Source organism: Notolepis coatsorum (assembly GCF_963971535.1).
Source record: "Notolepis coatsorum genome assembly, chromosome: 2".
NCBI classification, from domain to species: Eukaryota; Metazoa; Chordata; class Actinopteri; order Aulopiformes; family Paralepididae; genus Notolepis; species Notolepis coatsorum.
This window is the reverse complement of record NC_140166.1, coordinates 76,407,779-76,428,684: the sequence shown is the minus strand read 5'-3', so window position 1 is coordinate 76,428,684 and position 20,906 is coordinate 76,407,779. Positions and strand designations below refer to the sequence as shown.

The 20,906-nt window shown below is 46.2% G+C and overlaps 1 protein-coding gene across 1 annotated transcript in view; it reads left to right on the top strand.

Moving 5' to 3' along the window:
- adamts17 (ADAM metallopeptidase with thrombospondin type 1 motif, 17) overlaps window positions 1–20,906 on the top strand; it is a gene marked incomplete at both ends in the record, with an annotated part of 341,041 nt that overhangs the window by 67,566 nt on the left and 252,569 nt on the right. The window contains 1 exon segment of the mRNA XM_084308233.1: window positions 8,626–8,804. Within this exon segment, the coding sequence (XP_084164359.1) occupies window positions 8,626–8,804 (179 nt within the window).

Sequence of the window (20,906 nt, the reverse complement as noted above, 5' to 3'; positions counted from 1 at the left end):
ACCATAAAACGGCATGCTTGCTAGGTATATATACTCCTGCCATCGCCCTTGACCGAGGTACTGGAGTTGGTCCCCGGGCGCCGCACTGTGTGGCTGCCCCCTGCTCCTAGATACTTGGGATGGGTCAAATAAAGAGGCCGGATTTCCCCCAAAGGGATTAATAAAAGTTTAACTCTATACTGTAACTCTTAACGCTCTCTAGTGTTTGTGATGATGTTAAATACGCCATGCTAGCTAACAGAGAAGCGTGGATAATAATAACTCTATACTGTAACTCTAGCACTCTCTAAAGTTTGTGATGATATTAAATCCGCCATGCTAGCTAACAGAAAAGCGTGGATAATATAATAACTCTACACTGTAACTCTAGCACTCTCTAAGGTTTGTGATGATATTAAATACGCCATGCTAGCTAACAGAGAAGCGTGGATAAAAATAACTCTAGACTGTAACTCTAGCGCTCTCTAAAGTTTGTGATGATATTAAATACGCCATGCTAGCTAACGGAGACGCTTGGATAATAAAGGATTCATGTCTTCCTTTCAACAAGAGTCAAGAGTCAAGAGTTTTATTTGTCACGGCATACAAGTAACCCTTTTGTAGTGTTGCAGTGAAAGGGTTGACCCTTTTGTAGTGTCTTAGTGAAAGGGTTGACCCTTTTGTAGTGTCTCAGTGAAAGGGTTAACCCTTTTGTAGTGTCGCAGTGAAAGGGTTAACCCTTTTGTAGTGTCGCAGTGAAAGGGTTAACCATTTTGTAGTGTCGCAGTGAAAGGGTTAACCCTTTTGTAGTGTCGCAGTGAAGGGGTTAACCCTTTTGTAGTGTCGCAGTGAAAGGGTTAACCCTTTTGTAGTGTCACAGTGAAAGGGTTGACCCTTTTGTAGTGTCACAGTGAAAGGGTTAACCCTTTTGTAGTGTCGCAGTGAAGGGGTTAACCCTTTTGTAGTGTCGCAGTGAAAGGGTTAACCTTTTTGTAGTGTCACAGTGAAAGGGTTAACCCTTTTGTAGTGTCACAGTGAAAGGGTTAACCCTTTTGTAGTGTCGCAGTGAAGGGGTTAACCCTTTTGTAGTGTCGCAGTGAAAGGATTAACCCTTTTGTAGTGTCGCAGTGAAGGGGTTAACCCTTTTGTAGTGTCGCAGTGAAAGGGTTAACCCTTTTGTAGTGTCGCAGTGAAGGGGTTAACCCTTTTGTAGTGTCACAGTGAAAGGGTTAACCCTTTTGTAGTGTCGCAGTGAAATGGTTAAAGGTGCCCTCCACTCAAAAACATGTTTTTCTATGGTAACCTCCTCTTGGAGGCCTTTACTAAACAGGTTGTTATTTGTGCAAGACTTGTCACCAGAGCGTCCTTTTCATCTTCCCCCGCGGGAAGCCTCCCTGTACTTACAGTACCTGAAGTCTGAGGAGCATGTGTTACATCACTTATATGTTGAACCTATAGCTATCGGTCCAACATGGGGTAACTTGACACCTTCGGCTTCAGCATACGCAGAAAGCTGAGTTGGTATTGACACCACGTCTTCAAAGAATATAAGCTGCTGACTTGAAATTCCTGGTAAATATCAATGGCTGCTTGTTGCCAGTTTGCACATTCATAGATCCTTGCATCTCAGGGTTAGGGTAAAAGGAACCATTGTTACTCATCTGAAAGAGTGGCGCCCTTCCTGCTGACTTGTCGTACGGAACTTGTAAGTCGCTTTGGATAAAAGCGCTCAGCTAAATGACTACATGTAAACATTTAAAGGTGTCGAGATTCTGCTAAGACATTTAGTCAGTAGTTTATTGAACAATTTGGTGGACAAACCCATTTTTATACAAACTTTGATTCAATATAGGAACACCTTTTAAGGGTTGAACATACATCTGAGTGGATCTTTAAGACTTGTTAACATGCGGGCGGCTAGGTGGTGCAGTGGGCAAGGCGCTCACCACCAATGCAGGAGACGCTGGTTTCGAGCCCAGCTCTCCGCATTGCATTCAGCTTTGCTGGTCGTTCATACTAATACATTTGGCAGTATTAGGGGGTGGGAAGCTGATGGGTGGGGATCGGACGTTGTGGACAGCGACTCCTACAGGTCGGTTGGTGCGCCTGCGCAGTAGAATCAGGAAGCGACGGGGGCTTCCCTCCAAAGCGCAGACCCCCGCCGCTGAAAGATCGCGCTGTGCAGGTGAAAAAGATGCGACGGCTGCTACCTCGAGTACCGGAGGGGACTCGTGCAATGTATGGCTTCGTCCACATTACAGACGGCTTGTGGGAGGCATGGCCAAACAGCGTTCGAGACAGGGGAGGGTAGAATTGGACGATACGAAATTGGGATGGGAGACAAATAGAAAATGGGAGAAAAAGTTGATAAAAAAAAAGACTTGTTAACATGCTTAACAATACGACTTAATGTCAATAGTAATAATGGTTTTGAATAATTGTGATGATGATGACAAATTAGTTTGAGGCACTGTTCACTTCAATATTACAACATCTCAACAGTGTCTACAAAGTGCAATAGCGCACATTCGAAAGAGAATGTTTTACTGCCATTCTAAACATAGTTTAAGGCCTAAAATAAAACATATACAATATATACAGTATGTTAGAGAAAGAAAAAAAATATATTTTTGCCTGTCAATCATTTGGGGTGCCAATTGGCCAGGCACCATTTGCGCTCGCACGCACACACACACATGCACGCACGCACGCACGCACGCACGCACGCACGCACGCACGCACGCACGCACACACACACACACACACACACACACACACACACACACACACAAACACAAACCTGGGAGCTGCCCAGGACAACCAAAGTTCTACTGGTGGGTGCGGTAGCAGGATTAAGTGCTTTGCTCAAGGGCACATCAACTATAGTCGGAGGTCATTCCATCTTCACTTCCACACTCCAGAGTTTCCTGGCTTCGAACCCATGACTGGTCTCACACTCATGCATCTAACCGCTAGGCTACCACCACCCCATTCTTGCATAATGGCGTACACCACCCCCCCCCCCCCCCCCTACCCACTGCTAGCCAGAAAGGACCGAGTTGGAAGCCAGTGGTGCTGTTTTGAGTTGCAGCCCACTGCTAAACCATCAGTTTCTGATGACATCAGAAGATATACAACTCCTCAATTGTGGCTAATTCTCTGTTTCCGCGGCTGTTTGCCAGTGTTTGTGCTCCCCGCTCTTAGGCAATCTGTGGTTTCATTTGACATGGTTTTGAGTGCCGCTCTGAGCCGGGGTCCTACTAATCACCACAAAGTACCACAAAATACCCCAAAGCACCCCAAAATACCCCAAAGTACCACAAAATACCTCAAAGTATACCCCAAAATACCCCAAAGTACCCCAAAATACCCCAAAATACCCCGAAGTATACCCCAAAATACCCCAAAATACCCCAAAGTTAATTTTGTAATAATTGTTTTCACGACTGTTTGCCAGTGTTTGTGCTTCCCGTTCTTATGCAATCTGTGGTTTTGTTCACAACGGAAGGCATTGGGGTTCTGCAGGAGTCTGGAACAGCTACACCACTGAGCCAGGCGGTGCTGAAGGAATGAAACGCGTTGCGTGTGTCTCAGAGAGTTCCATACAAACAAAACAGAATGAGCCGCTAAGGTTTCAAGTTCATGTTTGCTTTTATTTGTCACGTATAAAGTACATGTACATTACAGTGAAACGCTTGGTTCTGTATGAGCCTCCTGTGAACGTGCTTCATACGGTAATAATAACTAAAGTACAACCTAAGTACAATGAAGTAGAAATGCAGATAATGAGGTACAAAATGCAGACAATGAGGTACAAAATGCAGACAATGAGGTAAAAAAAATGGCAAAATGCTAAATGAGGTATGGATGTAGTTCAAATCTCTTTAATACATAGATACATATGATGTAGTGTTTAAAGTGTTTAAATTAGTGTAGATGGGTGGGTTGATGTTACATAGAGTCATTGAGCATCCTGATCACCTTGGGATAGAAGCTCCTTCTGAGTCTCTCTGTACCGGCCATGAGACTCCGGTAGCGCTTGCCTGACCGCAGCAGTGCAAAGAGGCAGTTGTTTGGGTGACTAGAGTCTTTGGCTATTCTCTTAGCCTTGGCCCTGAAACGCTTGTTATAAATGTCCTGGAGAGTGGGATGCCCACCTCCGATGGTGTGTTCGGCTGATCGAGCCACTCTCTGTAGTCTGCTGCGGTTGTGTGTGGTGCATGAACTGTAAATAAATGGTAAATGGCTGCATTTATAGAGCAGCTTTTATCCAAAGCGCTTTACAATTTGTTCCTCTCATTTTACCCATTCACTCACACATTCACACACCGATGGCGGAGGCAACCATGCAAGGTGCAAAACCTTCACATTGGGAGCAGTTATAATAATAATAATGCAGGACCTGTTGCAGAGGTCTTTATTCGGCATGCAACGAGACTCAATGTTTTTAGTGGTACACACAGCGGTTAGTTTAGCACACACACCGGAACACACACACATGCATTGTCTTTTTAGGATCGCCGATGCGATTTGTCTCTGCGATTAACCCATCCCGTCGTCCTTCTCCCCCAAGGGCAGCTGGGAGCAGACAGGCGTCAACGTGAGCCGCGCCAGGGGACCAATCCAAGTGCTCCTGTCCGTCTTCGTCAAGGACGCCACAGCGTTAGCAATCTGTTGTTGTGCATGTTTTTCCATTGGGTTTATCTTATCGGGGGCGAAACCCTTGCGAGCACGGGGAGAACATGCAAACTCCACACAGAAAGGCCTGGGAGATACCCCACCTGGGTACCTGGCATCATGGAAACCTGGTCCCCAAGCAGGAATCGAACCCGGGACCTTCTTGCTGTGAGGCGACAGTGTTAACCACTACACCACCGTGCCGTTATGGGTTAAGTGTCTTGCTCAAGGACACTTCGACACGCTGCCCGGGAGGAGCGGGAATCGAACCGGGAACCTTCGGATTACCAGACGACGATTACTCTACCTCCTGAGCCATGGTCGCCCCATAAATGTATTATCTGTTCAATTCACCGGCCTCTTGTGAAGACACGTTCCATCGCCGACCTCTACGCGTCACCATTAAGGTGTCCATGAATGATGTGTGAGAGACCACTTAGGAGACAGTACAGTCAAATAAAAATGCTGAGTCACTCTCCCCTCCCCGTGGAGAGAGTGGAGCTATTCCATCACCAACAATAAGCTGCAGCTTCTCTCAAACTCTGCACACCCAGGGACTGGCAAACGGTCGTCTCTTTGTATTCTGTCGTGGTGGCAAAGTAACATTAACTCTACCCTCAGGGGCCACTTGCATTTACTAGCTAAAACTAACACTGGAAAAGAGCTTATTCATCTTCCAGAGAGACGTGGTGACGTCCTGCAGGGACCAGCCCCGCATCTCCGTCCCGCCACTTTAAGAAACAACTGAATCGGGGGGGGGGGGGGGGGGGGTTGGGCTTTGCATTTCTGCTCGAGTTCCTTCAGAGTCAGCAGTGGCATTGTGAGGAGAACTGGAGTCTGTTAGAGAAGGAACTGGGCCAACCTCCCCCGGCTAGGCCGTGTGTATGATGTAACGTCAGATCTGAGCCAGCCCGAGTGGTGGTGATGGAGAGAGACTAGCCGTGTAAACACGTCTCCTTCCTTCCACTCCTCCGGCTTCTTATCACCAGCCGATCCCCCCCCCCCCCGACAGAGGCCAGGACCAAGCTGTTAAAGAGTTACTGTTTCTCCAGTCGGTCCACCTCGTCGTCATCGCCGGCTTGGGTCGGTTGTTATTCCTTTCAGGACGATACCCATATAAGTGGAATTTTCAGGTCTTCAGACCAGGGATATTTTTGAAACTTGAAAAGATTGTTGAGTGTTATGTGTACGTGACTAGTTAATGACATTATGGTGGCGGTGTACTTTCGGGTGCCGTCATTCAACACCCTGAATGACTTAAGGCACGCTCACAGTGTTTGGTCACGCCAGTGTTTGGTCACGCCAGTGTCTGGTCACGCCAGCAGTGGTGCAGTGCTGGTATAACGCGGTATAACGGCGTTTTACCTCGGTCACTGAGGCTGAAGTATGCGCAATCGCTTTTTACGTGGCATTATCCAACCGGACTCCCGGAGAAGCATGCAGCTGCAGAGCCGCAGAGCCAGCGGCGCTCTCTGGGCCGCGCGCTGACGGCCGCGCTGTGAGGCAATAGTATCCAGCTGCAGGACGAGAGCAGCCAAAAAAAACTGTGCATGCGCGCGCGCACGCGCGTGGAGCGTTTGACCTACTGTCAATTTGCCACTGCACCACTGCACGCCAGTGTTTGGTCACGCCAGTGTCTGGTCACGCCAGTGTCTGGTCACGCCAGTGTTTGGTCACGCCAGTGTTTGGTCACGCCAGTGTTTGGTCACGCCAGTGTCTGGTCACGCCAGTGTTTGGTCACGCCAGTGTCTGGTCACGCCAGTGTTTGGTCACGCCAGTGTTTGGTCACGCCAGTGTTTGGTCACGCCAGTGTCTGGTCACGCCAGTGTTTGGTCACGCCAGTGTTTGGTCACGCCAGTGTCTGGTCACGCCAGTGTTTGGTCACGTCAGTGTTTGGTCACGCCAGTGTTTGGTCACGCCAGTGTTTGGTCACGCCAGTGTCTGGTCACGCCAGTGTTTGGTCACGCCAGTGTTTGGTCACGCCAGTGTCTGGTCACGCCAGTGTTTGGTCACGCCAGTGTTTGGTCACGCCAGTGTCTGGTCACGCCAGTGTTTGGTCACGCCAGTGTTTGGTCACGCCAGTGTCTGGTCACGCCAGTGTTTGGTCACGCCAGTGTTTGGTCACGCCAGTGTTTGGTCACGCCAGTGTTTGGTCACGCCAGTGTCTGGTCACGCCAGTGTTTGGTCACGCCAGTGTCTGGTCACGCCAGTGTTTGGTCACGCCAGTTTTCCTTGCTTGCTGGGGCACAGGATATGAAGCTGCTTGAGTTCAGTCAATCCCGCCATGCACTGCTCGGCTGCTGAAATCATCTCAGATGCTCCAAGATGAGTTGAGTATGGGTGTAAGGCACTCAAATTCACCAGGTCAGAACACAGCTAAATGCATTCACAACTGCATCCTCTTCCACTGACGTGAATTTAAGTGGAAGAAGTGTTCAGAATGTGAATGTGCCTTTAGTTTTGAGTTCATTCAAGCTTTAGGTTGAACTACACTAACTCCTTTTTACACTACCACATGTTATGCTTCATGCCCAACCACCTTAACCCCGTTATCACACTGAAATGCCCTTAACCCAAGGTTAGTTCTAGTTTTGTCTTTATTTACTTTCTAAAGTTGATGTCAACACACCCCCAGAGCAAAGAGCAAAAAGAAAATGGAAAAAAAGAAGTGTCGTGCGTCAAACGGCATGGTTTGAATTGTCTCATAGCAACAGCAGGACCCAAGACTAGCCTACTGATACTACCCCTCAAGCTGCAAGGTGGTGCGGTGGTTAGCACTGTTTCACAGCAAGGAAAGGTCTAACCCATTGGGGGGCCTTTCTGTGGGGAGTTTGAATGTTTTCCCCCTGTTCGTGTGGGTTTCCTCTGGGTACTCAGGTTTCCTCCCACCACACCAAAAGACTGTGCTACTGTAAGTACACGCCTGCCTTTTGCCCTTGACCGAGGTACCGGCATTACAACTGGTCCCTGGGTGCTACTGCTTGTGGCTGCCCACTGCAAGTAGCTAGGATTGGGTCAAATGCAGAGGAAGAAGGTCCCCACGGGGACCATGAAGTACAACTTCACTTAAACAGATGGAAGACACTTCCCTCAGTAGTACCGACACAGTCGGACATGAGCTTGTCCTGGATGCCGGAGGAAATAATTTGCTGGTCAGATAGCTGGTTGTTACCGATTTATTAGGTCAAATAGGAGATTGGCTTAACCCCCTGATTGGTCCCGATGAGCAGGTTGACATCTTGCATGGTCGCCTCCACCGTTAGTCTGTGAACGTGTGAGTGATCGGTAAAATGTGAGGAACAAATGTGAGGAAGCAAATAAAGCGCTTTGGATAAAATAAATGCACCATTTACCATCTTTAGTGAGGTTGTGCATTTTATTGTCATTTTTGGGAGTCAATTACAGATCCACTTCCTGTAAGTAACCATGGTAAACATACTCAATAAAACCCGGAAGACAGTAGAAGACAGTAGACATCTGATGATTTTAAGATCACTGAAGGGATGGTCAAAGTTTGGTCTGTCTTTCTGCTTAACTGCTTAGCTGTCTTTATATCCTGTAGTGATGGAGTGGCTCCAACGCCTTTGTGTCGTCTATTCTCACAACTGCACTATTGCATTCTTTTACTCTGTCTATTCTATTTGTCTAACTGTTTTATTGCACTACTACACTATTGCACTATTTTGCTACTCTTTTATCATTTAAAAAATTTCTATTTTATATGTGTGACGATCAAGCCGTAACCAGGGAGGCCTGTTGGGATGTTGGATCCTAATGCGGGGAGCTGTGGTTTGGAGTTCTATGTCTTACCTTGACTTTGTCTCTTTTGCTCATTTTATGCCTGTCTTTTTCCTTGCTGTTGTGAAGCACTTTGAGCTGAATTTCTTGTATGAAAGGTTTATTATTAAAGTTTATTATTATTATTAACTGTCTGTGTGTCTGTCGTCCTGTCCGTCTCTCTGCCTGTAGGGGGCAAACGGAAGGAGAAGAGAGGGAGAGCAGGAGGAGAGGAGGGTCGCGGGCGGAGGAACGCTATCCGCCTGAGCGGCGTGTACACGGTGGAGACGGTGGTGGTGGCCGACTCCGACATGGTGCAGTACCACGGCGCCGAGGCGGCACAGAGGTTCCTCCTGACGGTCATGAACATGGTGAGATACTGGACCGGTTCTCCTTTATTTGAATAGGGACACAGTGCACATTATTCAACAGTAATGAGACAGAGTACCGCCACTGTAAATATGCCAGTGTCAGCAGCTGGGTAGCTAGTTTTCAACTGCAGTCCCTAGGCAAGATGTTAAATGCCAGGTAAAAACAGAATAGATAGACATTTTATACATTTTTAAGAGCATAATTATAACAGTATTTGAATATAACAGCATAGCCAGCAAGTGGTTAAGGCTATAAAGGCTTTGCTATTGGCAAAGTGGGAAAAATACAAAGTAGGATCGGAGAATACAATACGGAAGACAGGAAAGACTGGACTAGTTAGTGTGCTTTTAACGCTGGATCGTCTGATTCAAGTTTCAAGTTTGCTTTTATTTGTCACGTATAAAGTACATGTACATTACAGTGAAATGCTTGGTTCCGTATGAGCCCCTGAGAATGTGCTTCATACAGTAAACAAAAAGGAAGTAAAAGAGGAATAAAGGCCATCAGGCTGCTAAACGAACAATAATCGCTAAACGAACAATAATCACTATGCAACAACCATCAAATGCACACAGCACACACACCCACACGCACACACACACTCACTCAAACAAACAACACACTGCAGCACCCACTCTCCACACTTTAGATCACACAAACACACTTACACTTTATATTTATTGATAAAGGATTTGCACTACAACTCGTACACCTACTGTGAATTGTACCTAAACTGCACCTCGTCCATTTATGCCTTGCACTATATAGTATTGTATATTAGTACACTGCACAGTATTGTATATTGTATGGTAACTACGTCTACGAACATTGTACATATGTCTAAACTGAACACTGTGACCTCTTTTTTTTTTTTCTTCTAATTTTTACTATGTTTTTATTTCATACTTATCTTGTCATGCACAGTCTCTGGAGCGCAACAGTAAGAAGCATTTTGTACAAAAGTATTCTGTACTTCTGTATGACAACTATTAAAGAAACTTGAAACTTGAAAGTCCCAACACTATACAAATATACAATATGCAATATACAAACTAAAGTACAACCTAAGTACAATGCAAGTAAAGTAAAAATGCAGACAATGAGGTACAAAAATGCAGACAAAATGAGGTACAAAAACATTTGTTTATGCTAAATGCTAAAATGAGGTATGGATGTAGTGCAAATCTCTTTAATAAATAGATTAAACATAAAGTGTTTAAAGTGTCTAAAGTGAGTGTTTGTTTAAAGTCAGTGTGTGCATGTGGATGTGTGTGTAGTGAGTGTAGATGGATGGTTGGTGTTACATGATGGCCTGGGGATAGAAGCTCCTGATGGCCTGGGGATAGATGGCCTGCTCTGTTTTAATGCTGCTTGACCTCAGCGCAGCTTTCGACACTGTTAATCACAACATTTTATTAGATCGTCTCCAACATGGGGTTGGTGTCAGTGGCACTGCACTAGCATGGTTCTCCTCCTATCTCACAAATAGAAGCTTTGCTGTCAACATTGCCAACTGCTCCTCCCCCTCAATCTCCTTCTCGCAAGGGTCCATCCTTGGCCCGATCCTGTTCTCTCTTTACATGCTACCCCTTGGTTCAATCATTCAGAAGCACAACATCTCTTTTCATTGTTATGCTGACGACACACAGCTTTATGCCTCTCTGAAACCTAACAACCAGTCTTTACTTAAAGGTCCCATGTTTTGCTATTCCTTTCACTATTTGGGCAATTTTACACAATTCCTGTGAGTCTATGGAACACATCTGTAAGGTTTTTTTCAAAAATATTAATTGTTTTGTATTTCTAATAAAGTACTCTAAAGCAGCATTTTTCCACTTCAAGATTTCAAGCCGTTTTGGGCTGGGCTCCGCCCATACTCGCAAAGCGCTTTGAGTGACAATCACCCACAGTCTGCACTGGCAGACAGAGAGAGTCATAGAGAGATGGAGAGGGAGACTAATTAATTTCGCTGCGGGGGGGCATAATCCCACGGGACAATGCATTGGTAACTTGTTTCAAATGACGATATATACCCCTGTGGATATTATTGCGCGGATCGGAATACACAATGCTAAACACTGGAAAAGGCAATTTATAAGACAGGGGACCTTTAACAGTCTCATGTCCTGCCTTGATGACGTTAATGTTGGATGGCACAAAATATTTTACAACTAAATGAAAACAAATGTGAAATAATCCTCTTCGGTCCCCCAGACGCTGTCACCACCCTTACCAACAGTCTTGGCAACCTGTCCTCCCTGGTCAAGCCTTATGTCAAGAACCTAGGTGTCATTTTTGATCCCCAATTTAAATTTAAGTGAACTCAGTGGTGAAGGCATGTGTTTTCCAATTACGCACCATTGCTAAACTCAAAGCCCTTCTCTCCCCTGCAGACCTTCAGAGAGTTATCCACGCTTTCATTTAATCTAGATTAGACTACTGCAACTCCCTCTATATAGGCATCAACCAGTCTTCCCTACAGCTAGTACAGAACGCCGCTGCCAGACTGTTGACCGGAACCCGCAAGAGAGACCACATCACCCCTGTCCTTTCCTCCCTTCATTGGCTTCCAGTACGCTACAGGATATATTTTAAGCTTCTCCTATTCGTTTTTAAAGCCCTTAATGGTCACCCCCCCCCCTCCTACATCTCAGACCTCCTATCCCCCTATTCCAACACCAGGTCCCTCAGGTCAGCCGATCAGAGGCAGTCCGGAGGGCTAACCTCAAGCTCAGGGGGGGCCGTGCCTTTGCTGTCGCAGCCCCTGAACTGTGGAACAGCATCCCTACCTCCATTAGGCTTGCCCCCTCGATAGATGTCTTCAAATCTAGGCTCAAAACCCACTTCTACCTATTAGCTTTTCCCATTCACTGACTCATGCCCTGTTTTCCTGTGTGCTTGCCTGTGTGCCCTCCCGTAAAACGAGTTGTGATTATTGTCTATATGTATCTATGTATCTACCCTCTGTACAGCACTTTGGTTGACATGTGTCATGTTAAATGTGCTATAGGCCTATAAATAAATCTGATTGATTGATTGATTGATAGAAGCTCCTGATGGCCTGGGCCCAGGAGTTCAAAACTTTTAATCCCTATCTGATCCGATGAGATTTTTAAATCCCCTTTTTTGTGATCCAGGATCAGACAACTCGGCCAGATTTTGTCCTGGTATTTCAAAGCAATCCAGGATAGGATCACCCTGATCCAGATTCAGACTTTTCAAGATGACTAGATCCTGAATATCAGTGCTTTAATCCTACCGATCTCCATCTAATGGATATGAAAAAGAATACAAGGAAGACAAGAGACCACATTGCAGAGACATCTATAATGTCTAATTATATTGTTAAATACATAAAGGACATACAATCATAATGAAATTGTCATTCAAAAGAATACTCCCACTAGGGTAACAACAAAAACACATTCATAATAATTCCATAACATCATCTAGGCGTGCTTTGAGGAGCTGATAGTGAGGTTTCAGTTTGCTGAAGGTGATGACAGATGATGAACCTTTTTTTTAGTTGAAGACATTTTTTCTTTAATCTAAATTACATTTGTGATTGACAATCTTTGTTGTGATACTTTTATGAGCATAAACATTTATGTCATCAACATTTGGTTGAAAACAAAATAGGCCACCACAAATGTGAACAAAAATTTTAAAATTAAATTGATTTGCCATGAAGGCTAAACATTTTGTATTATTTCAGTTAACAAACGTTGCCATTTTATTTATATTGAAACATATTTTTTTATAAATTGTATAGTACATTTTGCTCTGGTAATCCACTTGATCTTGGGATCAAGATAATCCCGTTTTTTGGGATCAAACTGATCCCAATCCTGTGTTGTCGGTTTGAACTACCCGTTTTGAAGATTTGATCCAGATTAAAGCTTGGATTTGATTTCCTGATCTGATCAGATATCAAAGTGATCCTAATCCTGTTTTTTGGTTTTCAACTACCCAAAATCCAAATCTGATCCGATCAGATAGGGATTAAAAGTTTTGAACTCCTGGGCCCTGGGGATAGAATCGAGAATCTATTATGAATCGAGAATCCATTTTTAATCTAATCGTGACCCCAAGAATCAAAATATTATCGGACCGCTGCTCCTCTAACAAGCATGCACGTACGCACCTACATTTGTACGCACGCACGCACGCACGCGCACACACAGACACACACACACACACACACACACACACACACACACACACACACACACACACACACACACACACACACACACACACACACACACACACACACACACACACACACACACACACACACACAGATATTTTAAAGTCAGATACCCCCCACCATAACAGGATTAATATGGTATAATTAAGTCTCGTGGACATGCTAGTGGAGGGGTCTAGTAGAGCTGTAGGCTGCCTGGTGTTTCTGCTGCCCGTAGAGACAGACAGACCCAGGATCAGCTGTGGAACTGGATGCCATGGTTCTGAATAATGTTGCCAATTGGCAACATATATATGGTGAACAGTAGGGGACCCATAATCGATCCTTGAGGAACTCCACACTTGAAAGGAGCCCTTGATGAAGAGGCCTCCCCAATAACAGCCTGTTCCAGCTGCTGAGGTCAGGCAGACGCCTGCGAACCCCAGCTACTAGGACGGAGAGGCTTAGGCTCAGCTTCTTCCCCCAGGCCATCAGAGCCTTGAACAATGAACATTGAGTGCCACAGAACACTGAACTACCCACACACAAGCACACACGAGCACACACACGACATGCACGCTGTGCACGCTCACACACTAGCAGCCACTTTAACACGAGCGGGCACACACTCATGCCGCACACACGCACACTTATGGCCAAGAGGAAAGGCCACTTTAAATTAGTATAACAACAGGAACAGTGTATTGCACTACTAAAGCTACCTAGCATGTCCTATATGCTCTGTAAATACTATGTACAGATACCGAGATGTCACACCATATTACCTGTTACCTGTTTATTGCACAATGTTTTTTTTTTATTGGATTCTATTATATGTTGTACCACTGTATTGCACATCGTCGCGGGCAAGACCACCCGCATTTCATTGTATACTTGTATGCCGTGACAATTAAAACTCTTGACTTGACTTGACTTGACAATTACCACGGAGAAACTTCTGTCCGTTAAATATGAGCGAAGCCACTCTAAAGCGACCTCATTTATGCCAACCAGGTTTTTCAACCTTTCAATTAAAATAAAATTATCGACAGTGTCAAATGCCGCACTGAGATCTAAAAGGAATACAATTGAGCAGTCACCGCATTTAATAAAAGATCATTAGTGACTTTTAAAAGTGCTGTTTCAGTGCTATGCAAAGCATTTTTCAAAAACAGAATAAAAATTCATAAAAGTAATCAATTGGCTTGACACGATAAAAAAAAAAAATCGATAACGACGCTAGTTTGGAAATGGGTCTAGCATTATTTAAAACTAGGGGGTCCAGAGATGTTTTTTTTTTAAAGAGGTTGGACCAGGGCATTTACAAAATCTGATGGGAATATGCCGGTGGACAGTGGGCAGTTTATAATAGATACAATAGTGGGGGCAACAGTCATTATGTTCTCCTTCTTTCTGCCTGGTGTTTCTGCTGCCCCTGGAGACAGACAGACCCAGGATCAGCTCTAGTAGAGCTGTAGGCTGCCTGGTGTTTCTGCTGCCCCTGGAGACAGACAGACCCAGGATCAGCTCTAGTAGAGCTGTAGGCTGCCTGGTGTTTCTGCTGCCCCTGGAGACAGACAGACCCAGGATCAGATCCCTCGGGCGAAAGCACTCTAACAAATGACACGCTTAGCAAGTCATCTTATCTTTTATTAAAAACCCTCTAAAGTCTCTGCTATTTTGTGATATTTTAGGTTTGCCTGGTTTAATCGTGTAATAATGCGTGTAAATCCTCAAACCTGTATTGTAAAATGAAGTGGTATACATCTTTCTTTTCAGGACAACCTGGGCTATCGGAATATATATGCTTCAGTTTTGTCAGATGAAGGTATACACGAGTTATACCACTATATATAAATATCAAATATATATATATATATCAATATATATCAAATTATTGTATTGAGGGGGGCTGGGTGGCGCAGTGGTCTAAGCGCTCGTCACCAACGCGAGAGACACCGGTATCGAATCCGGCTGCGTTGCCTCCGGCTTGGGCCGGCCGTCATACTGACTCAATTGGCAGAGTCAGCGGGAGGGAAGTCGATGGGTGGTAATCTGGACGTTGTGGACAGCGACTCCTACAGGTCGGTCAGGGCGCCTGCACGTTACACCTCGCCAATGAGAGTCCACGCTGGCAGGTGAAAAGATGTGGCTGGCTGACTCAGCATGTATCGGAGGGGACATGCAATATATTCTTCAACCCTCCCTACGACCGAGGGAGCAACAATCAAGACAGGGGAGGGGGGAATTGGCACGACTAAATTGGGATGGGAGAAAAACAGAAAAAGAAGGAGAAAAAGTGGATAAAAAAATTATAATAATTATATTGAAAAAAACAAAGGAACAAAGGAATCAGGGGGGGGGGGGGGGGTAAAGTCCAAATGTATATGCATAAAAAACTATTGACATTCTTGCCATAGAAGTAATTTACTTGACTTATCAAGTTTGTTTGTGACCTGGAAGGCTGGTGTCGGTCAGAGGGCTGGTGTCGGTCAGAGGGCTGGTGTCGGTCAGAGGGCTGGTGTCGGTCAGAGGGCTGGTGTCGGTCAGAGGGCTGGTGTTGGTCAGAGGGCTGGTGTTGGTCAGAGGGCTGGTGTCGGTCAGAGGGCTGGTGTTGGTCAGAGGGCTGGTGTTGGTCAGAGGGCTGGTGTCGGTCAGAGGGCTGGTGTCGGTCAGAGGGCTGGTGTCGGTCAGAGGGCTGGTGTCGGTCAGAGGGCTGGTGTCGGTCAGAGGGCTGGTGTCGGTCAGAGGGCTGGTGTCGGTCAGAGGGCTGGTGTCGGTCAGAAAGACTGAAGGCTGGTGTCGGTCAGAGGGCTGGTGTCGATCAGAGGGCTGGTGTCGGTCAGAAAGACTGAAGGCTGGTGTTGGTCAGAGGGCTGGTGTCGATCAGAGGGCTGGTGTTGGTCAGAAAGACTGAAGGCTGGTGTTGGTCAGAGGGCTGGTGTCGGTCAGAAAGACTGAAGGCTGGTGTTGGTCAGAGGGCTGGTGTTGGTCAGAGGGCTGGTGTTGGTCAGAAAGACTGAAGGCTGGTGTTGGTCAGAGGGCTGGTGTTGGTCAGAGGGCTGGTGTTGGTCAGAAAGACTGAAGGCTGGTGTTGGTCAGAGGGCTGGTGTTGGTCAGAGGGCTGGTGTTGGTCAGAAAGACTGAAGGCTGGTGTTGGTCAGAGGGCTGGTGTTGGTCAGAGGGCTGGTGTTGGTCAGAAAGACTGAAGGCTGGTGTCGGTCAGATGGTAAGAGGGCTGGTGTCGGTCAGAGGGCTGGTGTTGGTCAGAGAACCTGAAGGCTGGTGTCGGTCAGATGAAGGCTGGTGTCGGTCAGATGAAGGCTGGTGTCGGTCAGATGAAGGCTGGTGTCGGTCAGATGAAGGCTGGTGTCGGTCAGAGGGACTGATCTGTAACTGGAGGATCACAGAAGGTTGATCCCTGCAACAGCTAATGTGTCTGTCCATCCATGCTGAAGTGCCATTGAGCAATAATAATAATAATAATAATAATAATAATAATAATTCATTGTATTTATATAGTGCTTCTCAATGACCCGAAGTCGCTGACAGTAGTTAGGAACAAAGTAAAAACAAAGAAACAAAAACAAAGAAAGGGGAAGCATGAGATAGCACAAAAAGACAGAGCGACAGGAGACAGACATCAATCGGGTTGGAGGGGGGGGGGGGGGGGGGGGGGTTATGGGTGGGGGGGGGGGGTTGAAGGCAAGGGAGAACAGGTGGGTTTTGAGGCGAGCTTTGAAGGTGGAGAGTGTAGGGGAGTCTCTGATGGACTGAGGGAGGGAGTTCCAGAGTCGGGGGGCAGTGCGAGAGAAGGCTCCGTTCACCAACGTTTTTGTGTTTGGATGTCGGGACAGTGAGGGAGGCAGCGGAGGAGGACCGGAGGGAACGGGTGGGGCGGTAGGGAAGAAGGAGATCAGTCAGGTAGGGGGGGGGCAGGCTGTGGAGGGCTTTGAAGGTGAGGAGTAGTGTTTTAAAGTTGATGCGTTCCTTGATCGGGAGCCAGTGGAGAGAGTGGAGGACAGGAGTGATGTGTTCACGGGACCGAGTGTTAGTGAGGAGGCGGGCGGCTGAGTTTTGGACCATTTGCAGTTTATGGAGGGAGCGGGAGGTGATGCCAGTGAGTAGGGAGTTGCAATAGTCCAGGCGGGAGGAGATGAAGGCGTGTATGAGGGATTCAGCAGCAGGGGGGCAAGGCACTGATCCCCCCTCCTACCCGTCCTAGGGGAACTGAAAACAGCTGACCCAACACTCTTATTCCTCTACAGAGGTGTCGTTGTTATATTAGGAGATTATGTGAAGGAACCACATCATTAAAAATAAAAACCCCTGGCAGATGGTTCCGCTGTTATCGTGGTGGAGAGAAACAAGGCCTGAAACAAGGCTCCTCAAAATCGTTTATTATTGGTCCAGTGCCAGCGTCTGCGAGCTCATATTCTTCTTGACGTCAGACAGCTGTGTTCCGCACTTTGGCTCGGCGCCACCGAAGGGGATATGTGTGAGGATTTCAACAGGACTCCTGACTGAAGTAAATTATCATGAAAGGAGAAATAATGTTGCAGAAGGAAACTTGCTTTAACACAATTCCGCTCATTGCAAACCAAATCATCATCAAACTGTCAGCAACAGCAATATCTGCCAGTGCATTAACCCTTTCACTACCACACTACCAACGGGTTAACCCTTTCACTGCGACAATACAGTGGGTTACCCCTTTCACTACCACATGACAAAGGGTTAACCCTTTCACAACCACACTACATAAGGTTAACCCTTTCACTACCACACTACAGACGGTTAACACTTTCACTACCACACTACCAAAGGGTTAACCCTTTCACTGTGACAATACAGTAGGTTAACCCTTTCACTACTACACTACCAAAGGGTTAACCCTTTCACTGCAACAATACAGTGGGTTACCCCTTTCACTACCACATGACAAAGGGTTAACCCTTTCACAACCACACTACAGACAGTTAACACTTTCACTACCACACTACCAACGGGTTAACCCTTTCACTGCAACAATACAGTAGGTTAACCCTTTCACTACCACACCAAATGGTTAACCCTTTCACTGCAACAATACAGTAGGTTAACCCTTTCACTACCACACGACAAATGGTTAACCCTTTCACTGCAACAATACAGTAGGTTAACCCTTTCACAACCACACTACAGAAGGTTAACCCTTTCACTACCACACTATAGACGGTTAACACTTTCACTACCAACGGGTTAACCCTTTCACTGCAACAATACAGTAGGTTAACCCTTTCACTACCACACTACAGAAGGTTAACCTTTTCACTACCACACTACAGACAGTTAAAGAGTAACTAAACATATGGTCTTTCTTCTGTCATTCTGCTGCACTAGTGGGTGATATTGCCACCCTGCTCCACACTCTGCCCCGCCCCACTCTGTGATGTCAGAGTACCTCTTTCCACCCTGCTCCACACTCTGCCCCGCCCCACTCTGTGATGTCAGAGTACCTCTTTCCACCCTGCTCCACACTCTGCCCCGCCCCACTCTGTGATGTCAGAGTACCTCTTTCCACCCTGCTCCACACTCTGCCCCGCCCCACTCTGTGATGTCAGAGTACCTCTTTCCACCCTGCTCCACACTCTGCCCCGCCCCACTCTGTGATGTCAGAGTACCTCTTTCCACCCTGCTCCACACTCTGCCCCGCCCCACTCTGTGATGTCAGAGTACATATTTTTTTCCTAGACAGGGCATCGCTGCGGAGCCCTGCAGGAACCGAATCATCAGACAGACGTTGATAGTAAAGACGACACGAATATTCCAATTGTCTGATCGCGATTTCCAGTATTGATGTCCATCGGGTCCCTGACATGAAATGGCACAAAATATGCATCAAGTGTGCTGAACGCGTTCCAAGATGCTCGAATGAACCGTTTCACTTACCTGGGTCCAAATTCTCCGCCCGGATCATATCAAATGTAACACACAGTGTGAAATAAGGTTTCAAAGGGTAGGCGATACTGCCACCTAGCAGGATTCGGCCAGCATTGCACTCTCGGGGTCTCAGAATGAGTTCCAATGATAACACTGAGGTCCGTGAGAGTGTATAGGATATTAAAGTCGAGAAAAAAAAGAAAAACGGACGAAATAACGAGTATACACGTTATTGGCGCTCAAGAGATGGCGGGCAATAACGAGTATATACGTTATTGGCGCAGAACATTTTAAGATGGGGCGACAGTGGCTCGGGAGGTAGAGCAGTCGTCTGGTAATCCGGTGGTTCCCGGTTTGATACCCGCTCCTCCCGGGCAGCGTGTCGAAGTGTCCTTGAGCAAGACACTTAACCCCTAACTGCTCCTGATGAGCAGGTTGGCACCTTGCATGGTTGGCACCTTGCATGGTTGCCTCCGCCGTTGGTGTGTGAGTGAATGGGTGAATGTGAGGAACAATGTAAAGCGCTTTGGATAAAAGTTGCTATATAAATGCACCATTTACCATTCACCATTTTTAAGACTTTAAATAGATGTGATCATTCTGAACACAAGATGAAGTCCCTTGCTAAGCCTGTCACTTGCTATAGTGCAGATCACTGTGTCCCTGCGGCTTGTCATTACAGCAGCACTAACCAGCCAAGTGGAGAAACCTAATCACTGCTCACAGCCACAGCTCACCACAGCTGCCAGGACCGCTCAGACCTCAGCACAGGACAGACATGGAGAGAGGGGAGCAGTAGAGAGAGAGAGAGATGGGAGGAGGAAGGAGAGAGGAGGAAGAGGGAGAGAGGGGAGCAGTAGAGAGAGAGATGGGAGGAGGAAGGAGAGACGATGAAGAGGGAGAGAGGGGAGCAGTAGAGCGAGAGAGAGAGATGGGAGGAGGAAGGAGAGAGGGGAGCAGTAGAGAGAGATGGGAGGAGGAAGGAGAGAGGAGTAAGAGGGAGAGATGGGAGGAGGATGGAGAGAAGAGGGAGAGAGGGGAGCAGTAGAGAGAGAGAGATGGGAGGAGGAAGGAGAGAGGAGTAAGAGGGAGAGATGGGAGGAGGATGGAGAGAAGAGGGAGAGAGGGGAGCAGTAGAGAGATAGATGAGAGGAAGAAGGAGAGAGGAGGAAGAGGGAGAGAGGGGAGCCAGAGAGAGAGAGAGATGGGAGGAGGAAGGAGAGAGGGGAGCAGTAGAGAGAGAGATGTGAGGAGGAAGGATAGATGAGGAAGAGGGAGAGAGGGGAGCAGTAGAGAGATATTCAATACCATTTTCGATACCACAGGGAAAAAGGTTCAATCTTAAAATGTAAAAAAAATAAAATTTGTTGCTTTTGTTGCTGGTTGATTATCCTCAGCTTCTCTCTGGTACTATACGAGAAGATAAATATAACACTTTTAAAACCCTTTGTTTATCTTTAGATCACACATTTAAAAATAACTGTTCATCTCACTTCAATAATCTTTATTGCAGAACATGGTATTTTCTCAAGCAGACAGATGTAAACACTGTAATCTGTGTTGCATGTACCTGACAAACTGAACTGTTCATATTACAGTCATATTCCGACTTAACTGAATGCACATGTGTGTGTGTGTGGACTACTGTACTATTACAGGTATTGAAATGAACAATGTAACTTCCTTAATAATTAAATATCGATATTTCGGGAAATGAGTATTGAAACCGTTTTAAATATTCAGAATCGATATGTGTGTGTGTGTGTGTGTGTGTATAAATGAATGAACCTCAGTAAATATGCAATTTAACTGATGGATACACAATTTATTTTTATTTATGTTAATTTTATTGTGTTGATGTTTCCATTTCTACTAAATAAGTATGTACATTTTGTTTGGTTTGGTAAACATTGCACTATGAACCGTCTATCAGTGTACTGTGTGTGTGTAGGGGCAGGTACAATAAGAAGTGTCTTCTTCCTGTTCCTTT